The following is a 22,714-nucleotide window of genomic DNA, read 5'->3' as shown; positions in this document are numbered from 1 at the left end:
TCACAGGTGAACAGTTGAGATTTTCCGTAGTGATACCAGAACGAAAAGTCAGAGTCAAAAAGGTTTTGGAGGGTTTTTTAGCCATTGCAACTGTTAGGGCCTAATTAGACAACACATCATTTGACGGATTTCATATTGTTTTTTACTGGGTCCATAAATTTTCCTATTTAAATCTTGAAAGACTTTATAATGCTGTCCAGATATAAAGATTTACCATGTGCCAATTAAAGCCATTCATAGAACTGTGTGCGTGGAGGGGAGAGCGTGCTGAAAATGAAAGCCAGGGAAAGGGCCTAATCAAACAATAAAAGCTCTGCTTTACTGTTTGTGCATTATTTTCCTGTTTCCCATCAACCCGAGCCGCACAAGAGCAGAAGCAGTGGGTGGGGGCTTCGCTAGTCGTGCTGCTACGTACACAAATCTCACCACTCCACCCCACAAACTCCAATTCTAAAATACCCACCCTGAGCCGCTCGCTACCCAAGCACAAAACATAGATGCAGGCATGCTGAGTAGGACAGGCTGGATTTGGGTTGAGCCTTCCACTCAGATGGCACGCAAACAAACAAACAAACAAACACACAAACAGGTTGGCAAAGAGGTAGCAAGTTAACGACAGCCGTCTTTCTAGTCATTTCACGTTCGCAAAAGGCCTTTGTAACACATGCACACGTAGCAACGGCACTTACAGGAATCTATCAGGAATTAATTAGTCTGTCATGAATCTGTAACCCACAGTCAAACGCACTGACGCTCAAACCGCAAACCTCCGCCTTGCGCTAGGCCTCTAGTTTTTTCCTGTTTTCTCTTGCTTAAAAACTTCTCTGCGACCTGTTTGTTTAGCTAAATATGTGACATAAAACACTCTTCCACAAGGGACACCATCATGTTTTAGCTCTGTTAGCCTGATTGCAAAATCCTGTGAAATAAAAACCAAAGCATCGTCTTGTATTTAGCTGAGCGCTTCTGTGCAGATGCAAAGGTTTTAAAACACTACTAAATGCGTGCTCAGTGGCGTGGCGGCGGTGTGCATGTGTGAGTGTAAAGCATGGCGCATGTGCAAATGAGGCTGTTAACAAGAAGAGAACAGGGATCATCGTGGCACACGACGGCGGTGGCGGAATTTTAAAAGCGTGAACCTCGGCCACTGTGGCGGTGCTAAGCCATTGTTTAATTAAAAAAGGGAGGGAAATAGAAAATGAGTCGTCTTGCAGGTAAAAAGAGATTAACATGATGATGTCCACTGGGAGCCCGTCTAAGCATCACTAACCATTTATTGGCAAATCTCATCAGGGAGATATTACCTAATATTTTCACAAGGAATTATGGGTAGCTGAAACGACTAAATATCACCTGAAGCTTAGCATCTTTCTTTCTTTTTCTCTGCAAAGATTTTGTTTCTAATGAAATAGCGCCAAAAAGGCATGTGTATCACAATCATGGAGCTAGTAACACATTCCCACACAACACGCTCATCTGATGCACAGGAAGCAGCAGAGCGTTTCCATGCTCAGAGCCGGTCAGAACTCAGCCAGCTGTGGGACGTCAAACACTCAAGCCACTATTACGAGTGTCTATGTCTCATAAATCAAGCCATGGAAAACTATGCCCACGTTTGATGCCGTCCAAAGGATTCGGCCGCCTTGATGCATTTATACTGACAGACAGGCATAGACTTCTGTACATTTCATCAGTGACGGCTTTCTGTTGCTCTCTCACTCTCCCGCTCGTGGCACAAACAAAAGCCATCTGAAACTGAAAGGAAGAGAGAATATGCAAGCGTATTAATCAAACGTGCCAGGCAGACGTTTTGCCCATTGTTATGGGGAGAGTGTAAGCTCTGTAGAGGCTACCATTTTTTACATCACAGACTCAAATTTATTTATTTAGATGGCAAGAACAATAGGTCCTAAGTCAGAGGGGCCCACAAGTTCCAGAGCCACTTCATCATTCACATTTTAAGTATACTTGGCAAAACGAACAAGGTGACGTTCAACCTAAATTTGTTTGTTTTGGTGTCATGCTTGATGCCCTATCTATATTTAAAGTTACACCTATCAAATACTTATTGCACATCTAAATGAGCACCGTGAAGCAATCCAGCTCTCACTGTAAATAATTTAATAAGTTCTTGAGTGCTAAAGACAAAGTTTTAAAAAAAAAGGAGAGAGAATGACAGAGCCTTCATGTTGTAAAACCAGCTGCTGCTGTGAGGCGTTGACAGTTTGCATCTGAGCATGTGTGTTAATGGCAGCATCGTTTGAAACATCTATGCCGAGTCGCCAGAAGCCGCAGCCCCCTATTTCACTCAACTTACCCATTTAAGTACATTTAGGAAATATGTTTTTACACTTTTCAGAACTGCCTTCCACCCCCTCTGGCAGACTTAGAGCTCCCCCTAGCAGGTCATGGCCAGCACACTCTGCACTGCAATGTAACATGGCCCAATTCAGCACACAGAGAAAATGAAATAAAAACAAGAATATTTGATTAAACGAACTGTAACAGAAATAAATAAAATAAGCATTTAAATAGCAAGCTTAAACATATTTTCAGACCTATTTAGTTTGACTTAAAATATGCCTTGTTTAATTCTAAATAAAACCCTGCTTATTTCATACATAAATAAGCAAACCTTTTACTAAAATAAAGAAATTAATTAAATTAATAAATCAAAGAAACAAATGGAAAAAGACATTGAATCTGGATTTCTGCAGCTGCACAACTCTCTTGTATTAACGCCTGTGTCTGTATCCAAATTCACAGTGCTATCTTGACATTTTTTTTTACTATAATCAAATATGTTATTGTTTATATCTAAACAAGTATGATTGTGTTTTAATACAAGCTATTATCAGAAATTAAAATCTTTCAAATGTGATGGCTTGAAGTCATGGATAAAAATGCATGTCCTAAACGCATTCAAAGCAAAGTTCCAATAAAAACAGTTTCCTGTGCTGGCAGGTCTAATGTGAAACATGCATCTTAAGCAAGAGCTGATCATTTATGTTACAACTTCATAATTCCGCAGCTCACCAGAGAAAAATTATCTTCGCCTTCCACCCCCTCTGGCAGACTTAGAGCTCCCCCTAGCAGGTCATGGCCAGCACACTCTGCACTGCAATGTAACATGGCCCAATTCAGCACACAGAGAAAATGAAATAAAAACAAGAATATTTGATTAAACGAACTGTAACAGAAATAAATAAAATAAGCATTTAAATAGCAAGCTTAAACATATTTTCAGACCTATTTAGTTTGACTTAAAATATGCCTTGTTTAATTCTAAATAAAACCCTGCTTATTTCATACATAAATAAGCAAACCTTTTACTAAAATAAAGAAATTAATTAAATTAATAAATCAAAGAAACAAATGGAAAAAGACATTGAATCTGGATTTCTGCAGCTGCACAACTCTCTTGTATTAACGCCTGTGTCTGTATCCAAATTCACAGTGCTATCTTGACATTTTTTTTTACTATAATCAAATATGTTATTGTTTATATCTAAACAAGTATGATTGTGTTTTAATACAAGCTATTATCAGAAATTAAAATCTTTCAAATGTGATGGCTTGAAGTCATGGATAAAAATGCATGTCCTAAACGCATTCAAAGCAAAGTTCCAATAAAAACAGTTTCCTGTGCTGGCAGGTCTAATGTGAAACATGCATCTTAAGCAAGAGCTGATCATTTATGTCTCACCAGAGAAAAATTATCTTCTCGCTGTCATCTGATTTCCTTCATTTGAAGACGACATCTGTTACCTCACTTTTAGGTTTATTTGAAAGCGCTACATTATAAAACACTCTGTGCAATGACATGAAAAACTGAACAGGTGTCAAAAATCTCATTTAAATTCAGACAATTCAGTGACGACACGTTCGCACGAACACTCAGATGAATGCAAACATTTAGAAATTTGTCTGCAAATTATAGTAACTTGTAGAATGTTAAGGGTTTGGAAGGCATGTGATATTCATAATTCTTACTCAAAATAAAAAAATATTGTTAAATACACTTCAGTCAATAGCATATAATGAAAATCCCAACATATGTAAAGAAAATGCAAAAATGCGCTAAACACTGTAACAGGTTGCATTTCACACAGAACTAATAAACCACTGGGTATATGCGTTTGAGTGGCATAATGTAGCACACAACCACAGCCTGCCAAACCATTAAAACTACTGATGTACAGCACTGCAAAGTTTGCAGATCGCTCACGCAGACAACACATAAATGAACATGTGGACGTAAACTACACACACACACACTTGAACACTTGAGCAGACAAAAATTGCTCACTAACTTGAGGCTAATCCAGCTAAGACACCGTGGTTAACAAAAGCTAAATACCACAGAAGACATGCTGACGAGCAGACATGCACACACACACCCTTGTTTACAGCTCCAAATATATCGTCAAAAATTAAACTTTGAGGTTGGGACCACACTACTTTTGACCTTGACATTTAAAGCAATATTTGACAATTGAACTATTACAGAGAAAAACCAGATATATCAACTGTCATCCACATTTACCTGCTCCACAAGAAGCTATTTCACATAATCAGCCACATATCAAACGGAATAAGAGTGAACAAGGGTCTTTGAGCTTGCACATTTGCACACACACACACACACCAGCATGCATGAAGAGTTCATACGCTGCCTACTACAAACAAAAACACTCGTTACATCAAAATCATAGCCACAATCAGCATGTGATGAGAATTCTAAACTACGAGGAAAGAATGCACCCCTAAGCTCAGATGATTATCTGCTAGCACCTGGCCTACATGCCCTCTGCATAAAACCCACTAAGGCATGATTCGTTTGAGGGACCTCTCTGAAGCTTATATATTCATTCACCGGTGATGCAATGAACACCTTTCAATCTCTAGTTTCTAAGAAGGAGAAAGTCGACCACCTTCCTTTCTCTCTCTCTCTCACTGTGTGCATGTAAAAAAAAATACAAAAGCTTGATGTCTAAACTGGCGTCTGCTTTACTCTGTGAACGTCTGCATTTGTGTCCGTTTGTGAGTGTGAGTGTGAGTGTGAGTGTGTGTGTGTGAGCCCAAATTAATAACCACAGCCATTGTACATGCAATGACTGATGGGACATGTGATAACTATAGCGACAGAAATTCAAAAAGGGCCATTTTCTACAAAACCAGAATGATTGTTTTACACACATATTGAACGGATGGCATTTATGCAATAAACACAATCGGTTTGCATACATGCACATGCTAGTGCACAATTAAATTGGAAAAATATATACATAAATTACTGACATAATCGCATATGCAAACGACATACAAAAAGAGCCATGCATGCCCTATGGCAAAGCTAGCTACATGCAATGCAAGCCAGATAATGTGCATTAAAAGCATGTCTATTCTCATTCGGTCATGAGTCATAGTCATAATTGTAAGTCGTAAGTCATATTTGTAAACTCAACAGTAAATTCAAACACACAATGCACAGGCATGCTAAATGTTTACAGTGCAACCACGTACCTATGTGTTTGTACAGTAACAGATTAAGCCATTAACGAAAGAATGGTGTATGTTAGTGTATATATGCAAAGCATACATGGCCCTAACCCTGCAACACAAAACAGATTTAGGTGGTATTACATCACTAGGCTCTGCTATAAATTATCTAGTTTCTGTAGACTACACTTAAGCATATGAAACTAAATTCTGGACAGATTTCATTGTCTTTTGAGTGATTTTTTTTTTTTTTAACTGCAACAGATGCATTCTAGGAAAAATATACTGTTTTAAAATAAATTGCAGGACTTATTTTCTGCAAATTATGTAAAAGTCTCTCAAAGAAAAATCTAAAAGGGAAATTATGTCAAGCAATAGAATATAACTGTTGGCTTTGAATATGCTTGTCAGGAAAAGTCTCTCAATTGAGTGCCTGCCTCACATTACCTACGCTTTACAGTCACAACCTCTGGGGCAAGGCTAAGTGTGAGAAACATTATTAGACCTATGTCTGCTTTGTTTCTTTGTACACTCATACTGATTTAGCAAAGTTCAATTTTCTCAACAAAAATAAAAGCATAGTATAAAAGGATGAGTTGTGTAAGAAGCCAATTAAAAGTTTTCTTATTTAGTTTTACAGTAAAGTAAAACTAAGCATGCTTGACATTTGTATCACCTAATTTGACATTAAGATGTCAATTGAATTTAATTTAAATAATTGTCCTTGCTCTGACACCTCTTTTCATTCAAGTGCACATCTAAGACTTAAAAGCACAAATGTTGCATAATTACAATCAATTTAACAAAATCTTTCAAAAAAAAAAAATAAATAAACAACCTCACTGCATCCGTGCAGCATGCGCTGCAAAAGTAAAACCTTAAACCGTTCCTGTGCTTGGTGGTTACAGGTAGCTGCTCACCTTGAGAACTACTACAAATATCTTGTAAAAATGTGCAAAAGACTTTGGTTTAAAACGAAACATGATCCATAAAGTTACATTGCATCAGGATTTGAAAAGACAGGCCTACAACTCAAGCATGCCACTTTTTGAAAGTAACAAAATAATCATAATGATAAATTAATTAATTAATAAAAGAACTAAAAAAATATGTATTGCAAAAAAAATGTATAACCAAATACAGCCTAATACAGGCCCAAATCGTATATAGATGGATTAAAGTAGAGAAAATTAAAAAAAAAAACACAATATCTCACTGTAAATTAGCATAATTTTTTAAATTATGCTTTTAAATATTAAAATAACATACACCTCACTTACCCTACACTTTACTTTAACAAAACTAAACTTAACTTGCTTGATTAATCACTGCAATTTAAAGTTTTTAATCTGATCTCCTGGCCTGCTAACAATGCTTACATGAATCAAACTATCTGATATTAAAATTAAACAACAGAATTTAAACAATACAGACTAAATCAAAGATTTGATTTTTAAGCAACTCCAGAACATTTTTTGTATTTAATTATTTGAATTCAGTTTCAACCAAATCACTTTTTAATTCTTTGAAGTCACACTAAGCTTATAAACATAACCGTTTGCTCAAAGCTGAAGCTATAAATATCTTAATTAAGTGAATTTAACTGTTCTATTTTATTGCATTTGTAAAGATAAAGATTTATCGCATTTTAATTAAATCAGTTCATCACGAACACCACATAAACTCTCACACACAGATCGTTACTCCTATCACTGAAAAATGGCGATACTTGACGAACAACCTCTTAAATACAAATAAGTAAAAGAAAAGATGGACTTACGTGTTATAATTTCTCTCTGCCTCCTCGGTAACTAACTTTTCCTGGGACTTCCAAAGAACTGCCACAGCTCCGGGCCGTGGATACAGACAGGGGTCCCGTGAATGTGAGAGAAGCGAGTGTCTCTGCGCTCCGGCTCTCCAGATGACCAGAGACGCGCAGACGCTCAGTACCTCAGCGACACACACATGCACTTCAGCTGTGTGCCGAGCGCGATCTGTCCTAGGGCGAAAATATCCTTAACGAGTGACAGTTGTGAAGAAACCACTGGAAATGTCTCAGAACGTGATGCCCGGTGCGTTTGGATAGGCTGGACCCTCTGGTGGCTCTCTTTTCGTTCGGTCTGCGCCTTGTGGATTTGTCAAAGGCAATTAGATTTTTTTTTCTCTGAGTCAAAATAATTCTAAAAAATAAAAGTGGGCATTACTTATTAGACTGGATGAAACGAATCCAATTTCTCCTTGAGTTGGCACTTGCGTGTGCCAAGCACTGGACAGTTCTTCTTCTCTCCAGGGCACTTTGTGCTTGCGATGCCCGGTTACTTTGCACTCTCTCCAACTCTTTGCACTTGCTCCCCTATTCGGCTTTGCGCACTTGAGACCAGGGACATGGACTTGCCACCTCCTTTCCAAATGAATGAAGCTTTTTTTCCTCCCTTTTCTGCCTCTGTGAAGATGGCGGAGTCCTGCGTCTCCGGGAGCTCTCTGTGTCTCTGTGGCGAGGGCTGCCTCCGTACAATGGGATAAAATTCAAGTTCAAGTGCGGACGTGACGTTAAGTCTACAGTGGGAAAGAAAATTGGAGACTGCAAGAGCACTGGGGGCGACTAGTGGTGGCTTTTCACAAATATCGGATCACCAGAACAGTGGTGGAGAGCGTGGACATCGCGAGCCGCTGTCTTACACACACACATACACGCGCACAAACACACAGCGCCAGATAGACCGGTACGCTGCTTGCTTGTCTGTATCCGCTTTAATGCAAATGAAACAATGCAATATTGCATGCACTACAGCGTTTGCAATGGATTTAAAGGGGAAAAGGTTGCAAATTGCTTTGATAAAAAATATATATTTATAAAAGATTTTAGCGTGCATATGTGAATATGCATTAAAATTACACATTTTATGCATGCAAATAAATAAATGAATATATGGAAACTGTGATATTGATAGTCACGCATTAACAGTAAATCTTCAAATCAGAAAATCTCAAATCATTTGATGGAAAAGATTAAAGCACGGACGGATGCACAAAGAATATACTTCAGTGAGACACAAGTGTGCTGTTTACCTCATATGCAATAAATTACATGAGACAAGACAGGCGTTGATATACTCACACATCACATTTCTTCTTTATGTGTTTTATGTCTTACAGAAATGACATTATTAAATTAAACCCACATTTGGAGAGGAAAAGAACATCAGAAGGAAGAAAAATATTGTGAAGTGTTCAATGTACATTTCTTAATCCTTTTTGCTAGACAATCTAATGTATATCTTTATCATTTAAATCCACATATTGCAGGCATTTAATAATTTTATCAAATCTATTTGAACAAATGAATGAACACTACATTAAAACTGTTGCATGAGTGGAAATGCAAGACTGAATACTGGAGGAAATGAAAATAAGGAGGTGTGTTGTGCAAATACTTGCATGATTTGAGTTTACTGGGTGAAATGCAAGCGATGTTCCTTTGCTTCTGTTTTACACAGAGTACATCAGTAATATGAAAGCTGGTCATGTGGTTCAGATTTTTTGGATAATTTCTTATTGAGATTTGGAAACTGCAATGCAAAAAAACAACAACAACAATACAACTATATTATGGGATGTAAGTAAACAAACAGGTTAAAAATAAAGGTTCTTATGTGGTTTTTAGGTTGAGCAAAAATGTATTGTCTTTTGAAAAATAATTTTTGCCTGTATAGGATCTTTGAACAGTTTCTTCAGATCAGTGTATGCATTTCTAGGTTCTAATACTATGTTCTAAAAAACTAAAGTAATACAAATTCTTTACCAGACTGTAAATCTTTTTTTTTGTTTCTAATTACAACGTTTATTTTTTTAAAATACAGGTTTCACTGAAGTCAAACTGACTAAATATGGTGACAAATGTTCCACTGTGACATCACTATTAATTCTAAATAAATTCCCATGATTCATGCTTTCTGGGTAATCTATTTGCAAATGCAAAGAGGGCAGGAAATAACCAGTAATCACCCTTGTTTTGGAGTTTTAGGGTTAAACTGAGGTTCTAAGATGTATCACTGTAAATAACCAGCTAGTATGTTCAAATTGACATTTAAATTAAAAAAAATAGAGGCCGCACTTTAGTGTTAATACATGTGTTAACACTGAGAAAAGCTAATGAACTACATGCACTAAATATGTAAGTATTTTCTTGAACTGTGTGTAATTAGCCATTCTTTTTATTATTGCCATAGCACTTAATTATAGTAACATGTAATATGTGAACAGGTTTAGTGTAAATTGAAACCAATTAGATAGACATGCTGTGGAAAAGTAAGCTAATGGTATGTGATTGAGGGGAACAGAACAAGTTATTACCATTTTAATTCATGGAGACTGTATCTACCTTCAACTGTTGATTCACTTCTGAGTAATAGAGTCATGATGCTACCAAAGGTGCACAGAGGGTCCGGCTTGTGCCAGTTCAGAGGCAGATAGATTTCAGGCAGAGAGCCCAGATGAGAGCGTATCTGCGTCGATCCATCTGCTCATGATCCATCATAAGATGTGATGCTGAGTGGCACAGCCTCGCCAACAATGCCATATATCCTGCCGCTGTCTCTGGTGCATCCTTCTCCCCTGAACTCTGTTAAACAACACCCCAACTTTCATGTAAATTCTTTAAGTAGATAGATAGATAGATAGATAGATAGATAGACAGACAGACAGACTCTGTTTCCTTAAATTATGGCAAGAATAGCTGACTGATTTACATTAGAAATTCCAGGTGTTGCCAAAAAATGACATTTTATGATTTACACTCATCTTCCTGGAAATCAAGATTGGAGGAGGTTGTTGCTGCTCTGTTACTGCTGGATTATTCTCCCTATAAAAAGCGTGAAATGTTCCCTGAAAAGCAGTGGTTGCCCACAGCTGAGAATCCTATTTTATTGCATGAATTCATTGGACACATCCTGTACTTTGCTCAGTCCTCTGTTTTTTATTGAATATCTCCCCTTATGCCAATAAATCTGTCTCTATAACAATAGTTTTGGCTCAAATTGCAGTCAAAAAACTCTGAGCGCAAACTTTCTCCTCCATGTATTACTAGTGGGGTGTGTATAAATAGTGTCTTTAGTTCTTGTTAACCTGAGGAAATGTGTGCACATATACACAGATTCAAAGCATTTAAAATGATTATTTAAAAATGATACAAAACACCTGGAGTCAATACATACAGTATTATTACTGTTGATTGCACTTTTACACACTTTTATTTTTAATAAAGTTACCTGTATTTTGGACCTGTATTTTTTTCTCAGGTGCTGGGTAATTTGCACACACAGCGATCTTCATTTATGGCAAGATCCATAAAAGACAGCTTCTATATATGAGAGGAGACAACACCAAAATTACATTAAACACATTTTGTGCATCTCAGTTAAATTTTAAGCATCTCAATTAAATGTGGTTCTTCAAAAAAAACAAAAACATTAAAACACAGACATTGTTTTTATCAGGACAAACCGCCTTGCTCTGAGGTGAATCACAAATCAAATATTGGAAGCACAAACTCTGAATTTAGTTTACTTCAGAATTTAGATACAATAATCTGTATTTTAATATTGCAATGCTCCTGCAATAATTACCTTAATATGTGATGTAAAGTCCAGGACATTGAATTTAAAAAATATATATATATATTTTTTTTTTCAGTTATAATGACTAAGTGTGTCCACCACACTTGACAAGATAAATTTATATCTTGCAATCTATCTCTCCTATGTGTTGAACTTGCAATGCAACAGTACCCTCTATTGGCCAGTTACAGCCACAAAGATTCACAAGCATGGATCTCAAACACTCATTTCCTTCAATTTCACACTTCATCTTTTTTTTTTTTTATTATTATTTTTATTTATTTGTTTGTTTGTTTATTAAATAATGCATGCCAAAATAAAACAACTAACCTAATTTAGAATCACTAACCATATTGTTTCGGAATTAGTTATCTACATATGTTTTTCTGAAAATGCAAAATGATCCCATTCGTACAAAGTTCTTATTTGCCCTTCATCTACATTGCATTTAGATTATAAGGATATAAAATAAATAAATAAAATGGTTGGCTGAGTGGTCTAACAAATTTCTTTAATTATAAATTAGTTTAATTATTTAAAAATATGTTGTCTCTTCAGCATTTTATATTGAAGACTTGAACAGAACATTTTATATGCTGAATGATGCAATGTATTCACAGTTGGATATATTAAGAGATGTTTAATAAGCATTTAGCAACCTTCTTGGTTTTACTTGACTTCTTGTCATCTCTCAAACATTACTTTGGAAAACAACATGCAAGCCAATAACAAATGTCTTGGATGTGTGTATGCTTGCAGATAGCAATGTAACAATTTGAAAAGTTATTAAAACTAAAATGTGTTGATGAAAACTGACAGATTTACAAATGTGCATGTTGTCATGCATTATATTAAACATGATTATACATTGTTAAAAAAAAATAAAAATAGCCTGATGTGCACTATCAGCGTACAAATAACAAAGAATTGAAAAGTTAATTTGTGGAAATAGCTTTTAGGACAGAAAAAAATCGAGAGGGACAACATCTTCATTTTAAATCAGTTCTTGAAATTCATGAACAAAATCTAAATATTCCCTGAAAATCACAATGAATATGAACACACACCCAGCTTATCCTCATCATAGAGCTCATTAGGACTAGTCTATGAAGATTCATCTTATTTCATCTGTCCCCAACTCTCTCTCTCACCCCTGCTATGTCACCCGCAAGAGAGAAACATTAATCTACTGAATCTGAAGGAATGTCAGCTTTAATTGCTGTTCATTGGGGAAAAAGAGATCAAATGGAAAGACATGGCTTTGTCAAGCAATAAAAGATGTGAGCGATAAGAATGCCTGATAAATCACATCTCAGCCTCCAGTCATCACTCAGCTCAAAGTCTGGTGGCCGTCTTGTGGGCGGCTTTAACCTCAGGCCTGCAAATGAAACCAAACAGGTTTGTTTCTGCCCAGGGGCTTCCTGGACGTCTCCTATCACCAACCCCTGTTGGGACGGAGCATCCCCTGCACTTTTCCAGGACCCGGCGAGTGGGACCGGAGGGTAAAACACGACTGTTTGAAAAGAAAATGGCAACAGAGTGTGACTAAATCGGTTTGCTTGGCAGCTGGACAAAGCCTTGATTCCACCGCTCCCAAGAGAGAACGCGGGCACTGCAAATCCTGGCATCAGATCGGAAAATTGAGCATTGCCAAAGGCGCACATTCACAACAATTAGCTACCTTTTCAGTCCCAGCCCCCTGGTTATCCATCCCCTAGGTGGTTATCTAATCGCCTGCTTTTGTTTAGAGGAACGTCTCTCTTTCACTCTGGGCTGACATCATTTACGGCTGCCGGCTGCTGCTTCTCTAAATCTGCAGAGGAGCGTGGGAGTGGCAGCCCATCAAGGAGTCGAAGTAGATAAACAGGGACGTACCCAACCTCTTAATGCAACTTCGTAAGCCTCTAGCGTTCAAAGTGCTCCACAAATGAGGCGATCGTCTAGTTTCCAGCTTGCTTTGCACAGAAACTTTCAGAAGAGGTGGTAAGAGTGCCGGCCTGTCGACTTAAAACCACGAGGAGGAAGAGCTGGCGTTTGAGGGGACCATAGGGATTAAAGGGAAGAAATATGAAGAAGATCTCATCTTTATCCTTCAGCTTCATGGCTGATGTCAGGCTGACTACAGAATTTCACTCAGCTGTCCCTTTTCCTGCACATTCCCCCTGGCAGAACATTTCATCACTGAGGCGTTTGTGGCATAAAGCTGTCCATCATCAAATCTAGTCTGTTTTAATGGCCCATATTGTCTCTATACTGTCTCTAGTCAGCGTTGGTCAGGTAACCGCGAGGTCTTTGCAGTGATGAATAGTATGGTCGCCATCTCCTGTCGTCCTTACATAGAAGTCACTCCCGGTTCACACCGATAATGCCGCTCCAGCCGTAAATACGGGTCTCATTTACATCAAGTGATGACAAATGTGTGTGTGGGATTGCGTACGCACATGTCCTCCCACCGAGAGCTTGCGGGATGGTTCGGGGCTGTATCATATCAAAATGCCTGACACGCTTTCTACAAGAAGACCAGGCGCTACTGCTGCAAAATACAAAAATGATGACACAAATTAGTTCTCATTGTTTTCTTGTGGGCATGTTGCAATGATGCAATCATAAGCAATGCTCACGCTGCCATTTTTGAAGTGTCAGGGTACAAGAGAACGATGGCAATCCAGTTGCCCTGCTATCATGCGTGCAGGAATGACTAAGAAACAGCTTTGCCACATATCTGCAAGGAGAATTTACAAAGTAGTAAGACACCAGAGGCTTAACCATGTCCATAACTAGTCAATTTATTTTATTAATTGGAGGCAATAGCAATATGAACAAAGTACCAAAGTTCAACAAATAATAATATAAAATAATAATAATAATAATATCTTCTGTGCCACTAATGTCAAACTGAATTACAAAAAAATAATGATCATTTTCAAACAAGTTTTCCAAACTCTAAAATTAAAAAATTGTTTCATTTGTTCACTGTACTTAAGTCAATATATATTATTCAAATATTACTGTATTTAGAGAATATTCACTTTGACAATGTACCCACTATCCAAGTAACAAAATATGTATAAATAAATATATAAATTAAATTAATTCATTCATATTTTTTAAATTACTTATAAATTAGTATTATTAATTTATTGTCAAAATGTATTTATTTGTAACTGAATACATAATATTAATTTATAAATAGTTTCAAAATAAATAAATAAAATACATTTTGAAAGTTTTGAAAATTTCTGATCTGAAAAAAAAAAGAAACAGTACTGATATCAAATTAAAACAAAATAAATTAAAACAAAAAAAATAAATCAGGTATTATCAAGTGACATCAAATAAGATAAATAAAAAAAATAGCTGCATCAAACATATTTAATAAATGCCTTAACTCTGCCTTAATAAATGCCTTCACTTTTTTTCTGCCTCAAATGTTCCACAGACCCGCAATCACACCCCTTGCAACCTCTTTTAAACCCTTTTTTTTAATTCAATTAATCTGGTCACATGTGTGTGTATATCAGCTTTGAATATCGCTCATACAGTTAGATTGTAACTTGAACTTTTATAATGTAAATCAAGTTTTTCGAAAAATCTGTTTTGGTCTGCTCATAATGTGAAGAGCAGCGATGCAGATTCTTTCACACCATAACTGTAAGCGATGGACAGAGTTAATCAACATGTCACACACAGTGACCCCACATGCTGAACCTGCTGTATTTGTTTGTCGCCGTGACTTGTTATCAGGAATCAGCGTTTCGAGGGACACTATACATACTTTACACAAATAGGTCTTTGCACACACACTATCTCTTAGACCAGGGCCGTAGCCATCATTTCAGAAGTGAGGGGGACAGAAATGTTATATATATATAAAATATATTTATTACCTGGAGATGACTTGACAAACACAAATAAACCATATTGTCGCAATCGTATGTTTAAAGTCTTCATGTTTCCAAACGTTTCTGTTTTCTGTGAAAACAACTGTTTTCATACAGCGATAGCTGGACGCTTTTGTCCATATTAGGAATCTTCTCAAATGACTTTCTGCGCGAGAGCGCCCTCCGGCTTCGAGTATGAATGAAACACACACTGCACGGAGTGTTTAGCGCTCCGCGATTTTCATCTCGCCTTATTCTGGGTCCGAATAAAACATCAGATCATGCACACCGGCTCTAGAAAACCTCTATGCGAACACACTTGCCCGAAAAAGTGCGGAGGACGAATTTACGTGATATTAAAAGTGAGGGGGACACGTCCCCCGCGTCCCCCGCGTAATCTACGCCCCTGTCTTAGACACACACACAAACGTACAATCTTCGCAGGCCCTGCACTCTGATGGTGAATAATGGCTTTCTTTTTTGAAAGCGGCGGTTCCAGCCGTAGTCTTCTCCATCCAGCACCATCAGCACTTTAGAAGATTAAGTCCTACCTTCCCTTATCACACAACGCTCCCTCCTGCAGGCTTGACACGGGGTCCTTGCAGGCCGGCCATGTCCCCCTCTGCCAGCCCTGCATCGCTGTCTCGACAGGGCCTTAATTCTGGCCTCTCGCCGACTATCTTCTTGTTTCACATTTCTCTCCTCGGCGCTCTGAGCTCATCTCTTTCTGGTCGTGCGATTCATCACCCCAGGATCAGCAGCGAACGGCCTCTCCGTCATTGAGCATTATCTACCATCTCAATGTCAGCCCCTTGACAGCCAGACTGTGCCACATTGCACTGGGAAGAATGAGAAAAAGAGAAAAGTCATACAAGCTTGCTTGGAACTAGATCTGGAATAAAAGATGAATGGATATTTATGGTCCTGGATGCTGACTGGTCAACAAAATGTTCTAGCCATACAGCTAAGATGTTAAAAACATGAAGTTCTAACTCTAAACACAGGAAAGCACGGTGTTACAGGAAAATATTTTTCAGGAATGGATAAATTGACCTTTTTAGCCTAATCAATGTCTGATGCGTTCATTAGAGGAAATGTAGTGCCTTGTATCTGAGTACGCTTTAATCCAATTATCAATACAGTGCTTGCCCTTAATTATGCAGCGGTGACTGATAAATTAGTTTAGACAGAATTGTGATTATCAGCTCAATCTGCCTCTATCTGGAATTAAAATCGATGGCTCATCAGCACACTACATGCTACACTAGCCCAAAAGGTGGAATACACAATAACAATACAGTGCACAACACTCACAGCAACTGTGTGATATCATTTCACACTCAAGTTCACACACTTTTTTTTAATTCCAAATAGATTTTCTTTGTGATTATCAATGTAATATGTTAAATGAATGTCACTTTGTTTTAAAAAATAGTAGGGAGTAAAAAAAATAATGACTTGTTGGTCTAGAGATAAGATTTCTGCTTTGAGCGTGAGAAAACCAGGCCCGGGGCAAGAACGAGAAAGTGTCGGGCCAGTTGACGGCAATTTTATGTTTCAACAATCAGCAAATGTTTTTTTGCTGATGCAAAAATGTCATCAAGCTAACATTATCTGCCTGGTTGACACAGATGAAGATATGTTAAAAATTGTGAGAGTGATTTGCCTGGGAAACATCAATAAGAATGGGTTGAAAATGCTAAACAAATCCGTAATATTTTTGCATATGATATAATTTTATCTGATATCTTAAATAAATACATAAATAAATAAATAAATATTTTCTTTTAGGTCTGACAGTGTTTATTTACCACAGCAAATATGCCACAAAACATTAAAAACCTAAAAACAAAAATGTAAACATTAAAAAAATAAATGAATTAAATTAAATTGGTGGGGACTAAATTGGCCATGGCAAAAAAAATATAATCATTATTATCATTACACAAGTAAATAATAATCATTTTAAAAATGCAATAATAACAATAATAATAATAATATAGTATAAAGCATAAATGATGCTTATGATAAGTTGATAAGTTAAGTAACAGCATAAACAAGATCAATATCCATTGCTATCAACGTTTTTGGTGGCCCAAAAAGAAGAAATTGCAAACCACCTGCTAAGTGTTTTTGTATTTTTCCACAGTCAAAATGCATGCATTATTATTATTATTAATTTTTTTCAGCTTTTAGATCAGAATTGAGCTGGACACCTTCATTAATTACAGGATTTGACTCATTAACTACCCACTACTGCCCTCCTCTGGTTGAATGCTTCATAATGGTGAAAATGACAAGCCATTGTGCTCTGTTGTATGAGAAACAAATAAGTAAGTAGTCGAAGGGGAATAATCTTTTAACTAAAATATGCACTCCCGCTTTGTATCATTTAGGTATTATAGAGCTATTTGCAAAGGCAACAAGCAGTCAGTCCTGTACAGAGCCTTAACAACCCCATTGTATGATTGCTCCAGCCCGTCTAATGCCAGTTCTGTTCATAACTCCTGCTGGTGTGTGTGCTTAGCACCACTCTCTTTAATTAACAGCAGTCGAGGTAGCACAGTCACATTTAAAAGGTTGCCATTCCACCAATATGAAAGCACAATTAAATATTAATTGCCTACTGAATAATAGATGAAGAGTATCTGTGTACAGTTCAGGAGCCTAATTCCTGTTAAAGTACAAGTCTTTAATCAAGCAGTAATGAGCACTGCTATGTCAACAGGCGTCGTGCCCTATCAGCAAAGAATAGAGAGAATTACCATCGAAGGCTCATGCTGCCGAGAGCCTGTATCAATTTTAATGTAATTATGCTTTACTAATAACAGTTCAACTCATTATAACAAGTGCTCGCTGATTCTGTAAACAGCAGACACGCACAATTCTATTGTGATCATTCTCTAGAGGTTTGTTCCTGCTGTGTGGTACTTACACTATATGCAAGTTCAGAGACAACATAAACTGCCAGTCTCCAAGGCTTCGGTTTTTGCAGATTGCTGAGCTATGATTGACCTTTCGGCTATCATTTTACCCATTATTATAATAGTTCACCCAAAAAATGAAAAGAAAGTAGCCATTAAACCACTTCCATTAAAGCAGTCCCTATGACTTGAGTGCACTTCCACTCTGGAGGAGAGAGTGAGTCTCAGACAGAAGTAGTAATGCAAAAGTTGATGTAACTTTTCATAAAAACTAGCAATGTAACATAGCTTGTGGTATTTTTAATGAAGCAACATTGTCCCAACACAAAGTTATCATATTAGGGATGTATTGTATATTGGTTCTGCCTTACTGTAATACTGTAATGCAAAAATACTGTAAAAGCAATATTGCGAAATATTATTACAATAACCATTTTCTATTTGAATTTATTTAAAAATGTACTTTATTCCTATGATGATAAAGCTGAATTTTCAGCATCATTACTCCAGTCTTCAGTGTCACGTGATGCTTCACAAATCATTGTAATATGCTGATTTGCTGCTCAAGAAAATTTCTTATTATTATCAATGTTGAAAAGGTTGTGCTGCTTAATATTTTTGTGGAAACCGTGATGCATTTTTTTTCAGGATTCTTTAATAAATAGGAAAGTTCAAAAGAAAAGTGTTTACATGGAAATTAAATTCTAAAATTATACTGTAAATGTCTTTACTTCCACTTTCAGTCAATCTAATGCATCTTTGCTGAACAGAAATATTAAATTTCTTCAAAATAAAAAAATAATGTACTGCCCCCACATTTTTGAACGGCAGTGTATATGTTTTGTTTTTTAATCAGTGTCAGTAGATAGATATAAATACATTGACTGGTATTGTATAATTTAATTGTCCATGATCATTTCACCTATTTTTATATTTAGAAAATCTTAAATATCCATTTTACATATTGTACACTAAAATGTTGTAATGACTACATTCACTTGTAACATTTAAAATGATTGATTTTTAGTTTTCAGTGTTTTTTTATTTCATTTAGACAACAATATAGAATTGTAACAGACAATTTATCGGTTATCAGCCATAACATGAAAATAATTATTGGCCTATCGTTATTTGTCAGAATTTTAATATCAGTGCATCCCTACATTGAATGGCTTTAGACATGAGTTGCATATCTTATATTACATTTTTGTCTGGTTTCTGTCTTTTGTGGGGCTCTTTACCATTCACTTTTGTTGTATGGACATGTGAAGCCAGGACATTCTGCAAAACATCTTCTTTCATGTTCCTCAGAAGAAATAAAGGCAAATGAAGTTAATGAAGACAGAATTTCACATTTTGGGTGAACTATTCTTTCATGGCATAAAATGAAAAAGAATGTAAAGTACTGAGAGCTTTTCGATGTGTGACACTCTACAGCCCGGTCAGTCTCTGGTCTTCTTGTGAAAATCCATTAAGAAAGATCTTGTGTCCTGCCCCACTTCTTCTCCTTGAGCTAGAAGAGACAGAGAGGAAGAGAGACGAGGTGATGCCACATTCACCTTTGATCAGCTATGATTTTTCACACCGCACCGGTGAACTGCACTTTTCACAGTCCGCTCATGGAAAACGGGAGATGCTTTAGTGTCCGACCATATCTGCATCACAACCACTTTCCCGCCACCCTGACCTAGAAACAGAGGACCCAGTGAGCCGGCTGACCAGTGAAGGGGACGAGGGGCCCCGTCTGAAACACGCGCTGGCCGCTCAGGTGGACGTACCAAGGAGAGGAAGACGAGATGGCTTGTGGCACGCTGGCTTTCAAGCTGGCCAACTCATCCCACTGTCAGGACGAATGTCTGTGGAAGAGGAATGCAGAGGAAGAGGGGAGAGAGTTCAGCGTAAAGGCAGAGCCGATGAGGAGAGGCCAGTGGAGCTGAAATCACACCTCAGGGACTGGTGCTCCTTTTCAGGGTCAGAGTGTTTGACTACAGGGGGTCAGGAAAAGGTGAAGGAGAGTCTGATACTGCAGCTGTAGCCTAGCATTGCCAGACTTATGACCAGCATATGATCAGCATAAAGCCTGATCTACATTAAAACGTGTTCTATCCAAGAACTGTCCAATTACACTGGAAACAGACATTTAAAGTTAGCCGTCACATGTTTAGGAGTCATTTAATCTGAAATGGGGGGGGGGAACAATAATTCATGTTTTATTATTAATAAGGATTATTATTATTAGTATTATTATTACCATCATCATCATCATGAAAATAACAATGAGAAAAATGTAACTACTTATTCTCATCTTTTACCGTATTATTGTTTTTGTTATTAATTAAAACTATTAAAAATAGGTTTCTGTAATTGAAATAAAACATAAATATAGATTAAAAACTTCAAGTACTAAAGTACCAAAATTACTAAACTATTCTGAAATAGCAATAAAGCTACAGAAAAAATAACTAAAGAAAACCAACAAAAAGCACCTATCAAAATTATTACAAAATTACAAATTAAAATGAAAACTGAAAATATAAAAATATAATATACCAGTATATAAATAATACTAAAATTAAGTATTATACTGCTCTTTCCGTGGCTCTAAAAACAGACTTTTACTAAAGTCTGAGTACAAAGTTCATATGTGTCATAAGTGAAGTAATGCTGCATTGCAGACAAAGTAAAAACAAAAATGTAAAAGCAAATAAACAAACAAATACATAATCAAACAAGCAAATCAATCAATCAATCAATCCATTTTTGTCTCCATATTGAGCATGTAATCACCACCATCTTGAACTGACACCAAATTACACTTCTTTTTACTAAAGTCTGAGTACAAAGTTCATATGTGTCATAAGTGAAGTAATGCTGCATTGCAGACAAAGTAAAAACAAAAATGTAAAAGCAAATAAACAAACAAATCAATCAATCAATCAATCCATTTTTGTCTCCATATTGAGCATGTAATCACCACCATCTTGAATTGACACCAAATTACACTTCTCATTGAATTTAGGGGTGATCTGACCTCGAGTGGTTCCAGCGGTTATTTTTAAGTAGGTATACAACAATTCTCAGTTGTCTGGAATGCAGTACAAGTATAATACATTTAGAAAATTCATTGCCATGAACCTCAAAAAAATCTGTTATTTCTTCCTCTGAAGCACTGATTGCAGTAGCCTTGTATGACCTGTGAATCTTGAATCTGAAAACTGTGTGCATGCCAGTCAATCAAACTTCGACATTTCATCTGAGGCCAAACTACCCCAGCTCTAGCTGCAAAGATCCTCACAATAATCTGTGTTTGCATATTTAGGGTCAAAAATGTGAATGAACCGCTGAAGAATATTGTGAAAGTGAGCAACAGTGATGTCAGGACTGTTTTACAAAGTGTGAGCGGTGTAACACAACATCTCACCTCTCTGTCTCTACAGTTCCTACAGAGGCCGAGTGATTGGCATTGGTGACTCTGGTCACTTGAGGAGTTCTTTCACCAGGTTGCATGTTGTTAGGTCTCAGAGGGCTTGCTGGTCTAGCGGTCATAGTGTCCACCTGAAAGAGAGCATGACTTTTAATGTGTATATTCTCTCCAGAGAAAGAACCCGAGATTGAAGACAAGTCAAGGTCCTCAAAGCCACATACCAGAACCAAGACATCCATTTTCTCTTTCTCTTCTCCTAACATTTCTTTGTGCACTCACATATTGATCTCACAAAGACTAAATTAGTTTTCCCCAGCTCAGAAATGTCATTCTTTTATTACAGAAATGTACCGAGTGAAAACAACACAACACGCTCTCTCTATCACTTTCGATGTGACACAAGCCAGAATTCTATTATGGGAAAGCTGCACCAGATACAATGAAGTATTTTCAAGGGATCTTGAGGCAACAAAGTATATAAAATGCCATAAATAAATTATGGCAGACAATTTTAAGAGCATTAAAAGTTTGATCTCCTTCACGGGAGGCCGCGGGGGACTTTTTGAAGCAGTAATTATTCATAAAAATGAAATGTCATATTAGTTTGTCCCGGTCTAATTTGATTTCACGTTGATGAATTTTTTTCCGCTTCGACAGGATTCAGTGGGACAAATGTGGTGCTCTCCTCACATCATTTTCTCTAATAAAGACACATTTGTTTGAATATACAGATGAGGAGTTCCGAACAATGACAGTAATTAAAACTATGGAGCCAATCACTGGTGTTTAACGATTGTGTTATTGCATCTGATTAAAGTGATAGAAAAAAAGAACTACGTTTTAATGGATTGGTAGTACACTCCTAAAAAGGTGCTTCAACTAATTTACCATAATTGCTTAGTTACACTTTGAGGTTTGTTGTTTGGCTAGCAAGATAATTTGCTTGTACTTACTTTACTTGAATGTTTATAAGACTTCTGCAGTAAAAACACACATTTTATTATATTATAATACAAAAAAAAAACATAATACAAAAAAATGTATAAAATGTCCACTATCTTTAAAAAATTTGGGGTCAATGCAGTTTTTTATGTTTTTGAAAGAAGTCTCTTATGCTCACCAAGGATGCATATATTTGATAAAAAAATAAAAAAAAAACAGTAAAAACATGAATATTGTGAAATATTATTACAATTTAAAAATAAATGTTTTCCATTTTAATATCATTTTATTATTCGAGTGGTGGCAAAACTGATTTTTCAGCATCGTAACTCCATTCTTCAGTGTCACATGATCATACAAAAATCATTCTAATATGCTGATTCACCAAAGAAACATTTCTTATTATTATCAATCTTGAAAACAGCT

General features: G+C 36.7%; 1 protein-coding gene across 1 annotated transcript in view; it reads right to left on the bottom strand.

Moving 5' to 3' along the window:
- Window positions 1-21,609, bottom strand: part of LOC107680755 (B-cell lymphoma/leukemia 11B-like) — a 60,929-nt gene extending 39,320 nt beyond the window's left edge. The window contains exons 1-3 of the mRNA XM_016476801.1: window positions 21,568-21,609; window positions 21,344-21,477; window positions 7,283-7,302 (exon numbers count right to left, since the gene is read on the bottom strand). Of these exons, the coding sequence (XP_016332287.1) occupies window positions 7,283-7,302; window positions 21,344-21,477; window positions 21,568-21,609 (196 nt within the window). The remainder of the gene's footprint in view (window positions 1-7,282; window positions 7,303-21,343; window positions 21,478-21,567) is intronic.
- Between the last annotated feature and the right edge of the window lie 1,105 nt (window positions 21,610-22,714).

Source organism: Sinocyclocheilus anshuiensis, unplaced genomic scaffold, assembly GCF_001515605.1.
Source record: "Sinocyclocheilus anshuiensis isolate Anshui unplaced genomic scaffold, SAMN03320099.WGS_v1.1 scaffold869, whole genome shotgun sequence".
NCBI lineage: Eukaryota > Metazoa > Chordata > Actinopteri > Cypriniformes > Cyprinidae > Sinocyclocheilus > Sinocyclocheilus anshuiensis.
The sequence above is the reverse complement of the archived record's forward strand: the minus strand, read 5'-3'. Positions and strand labels throughout refer to the sequence as shown.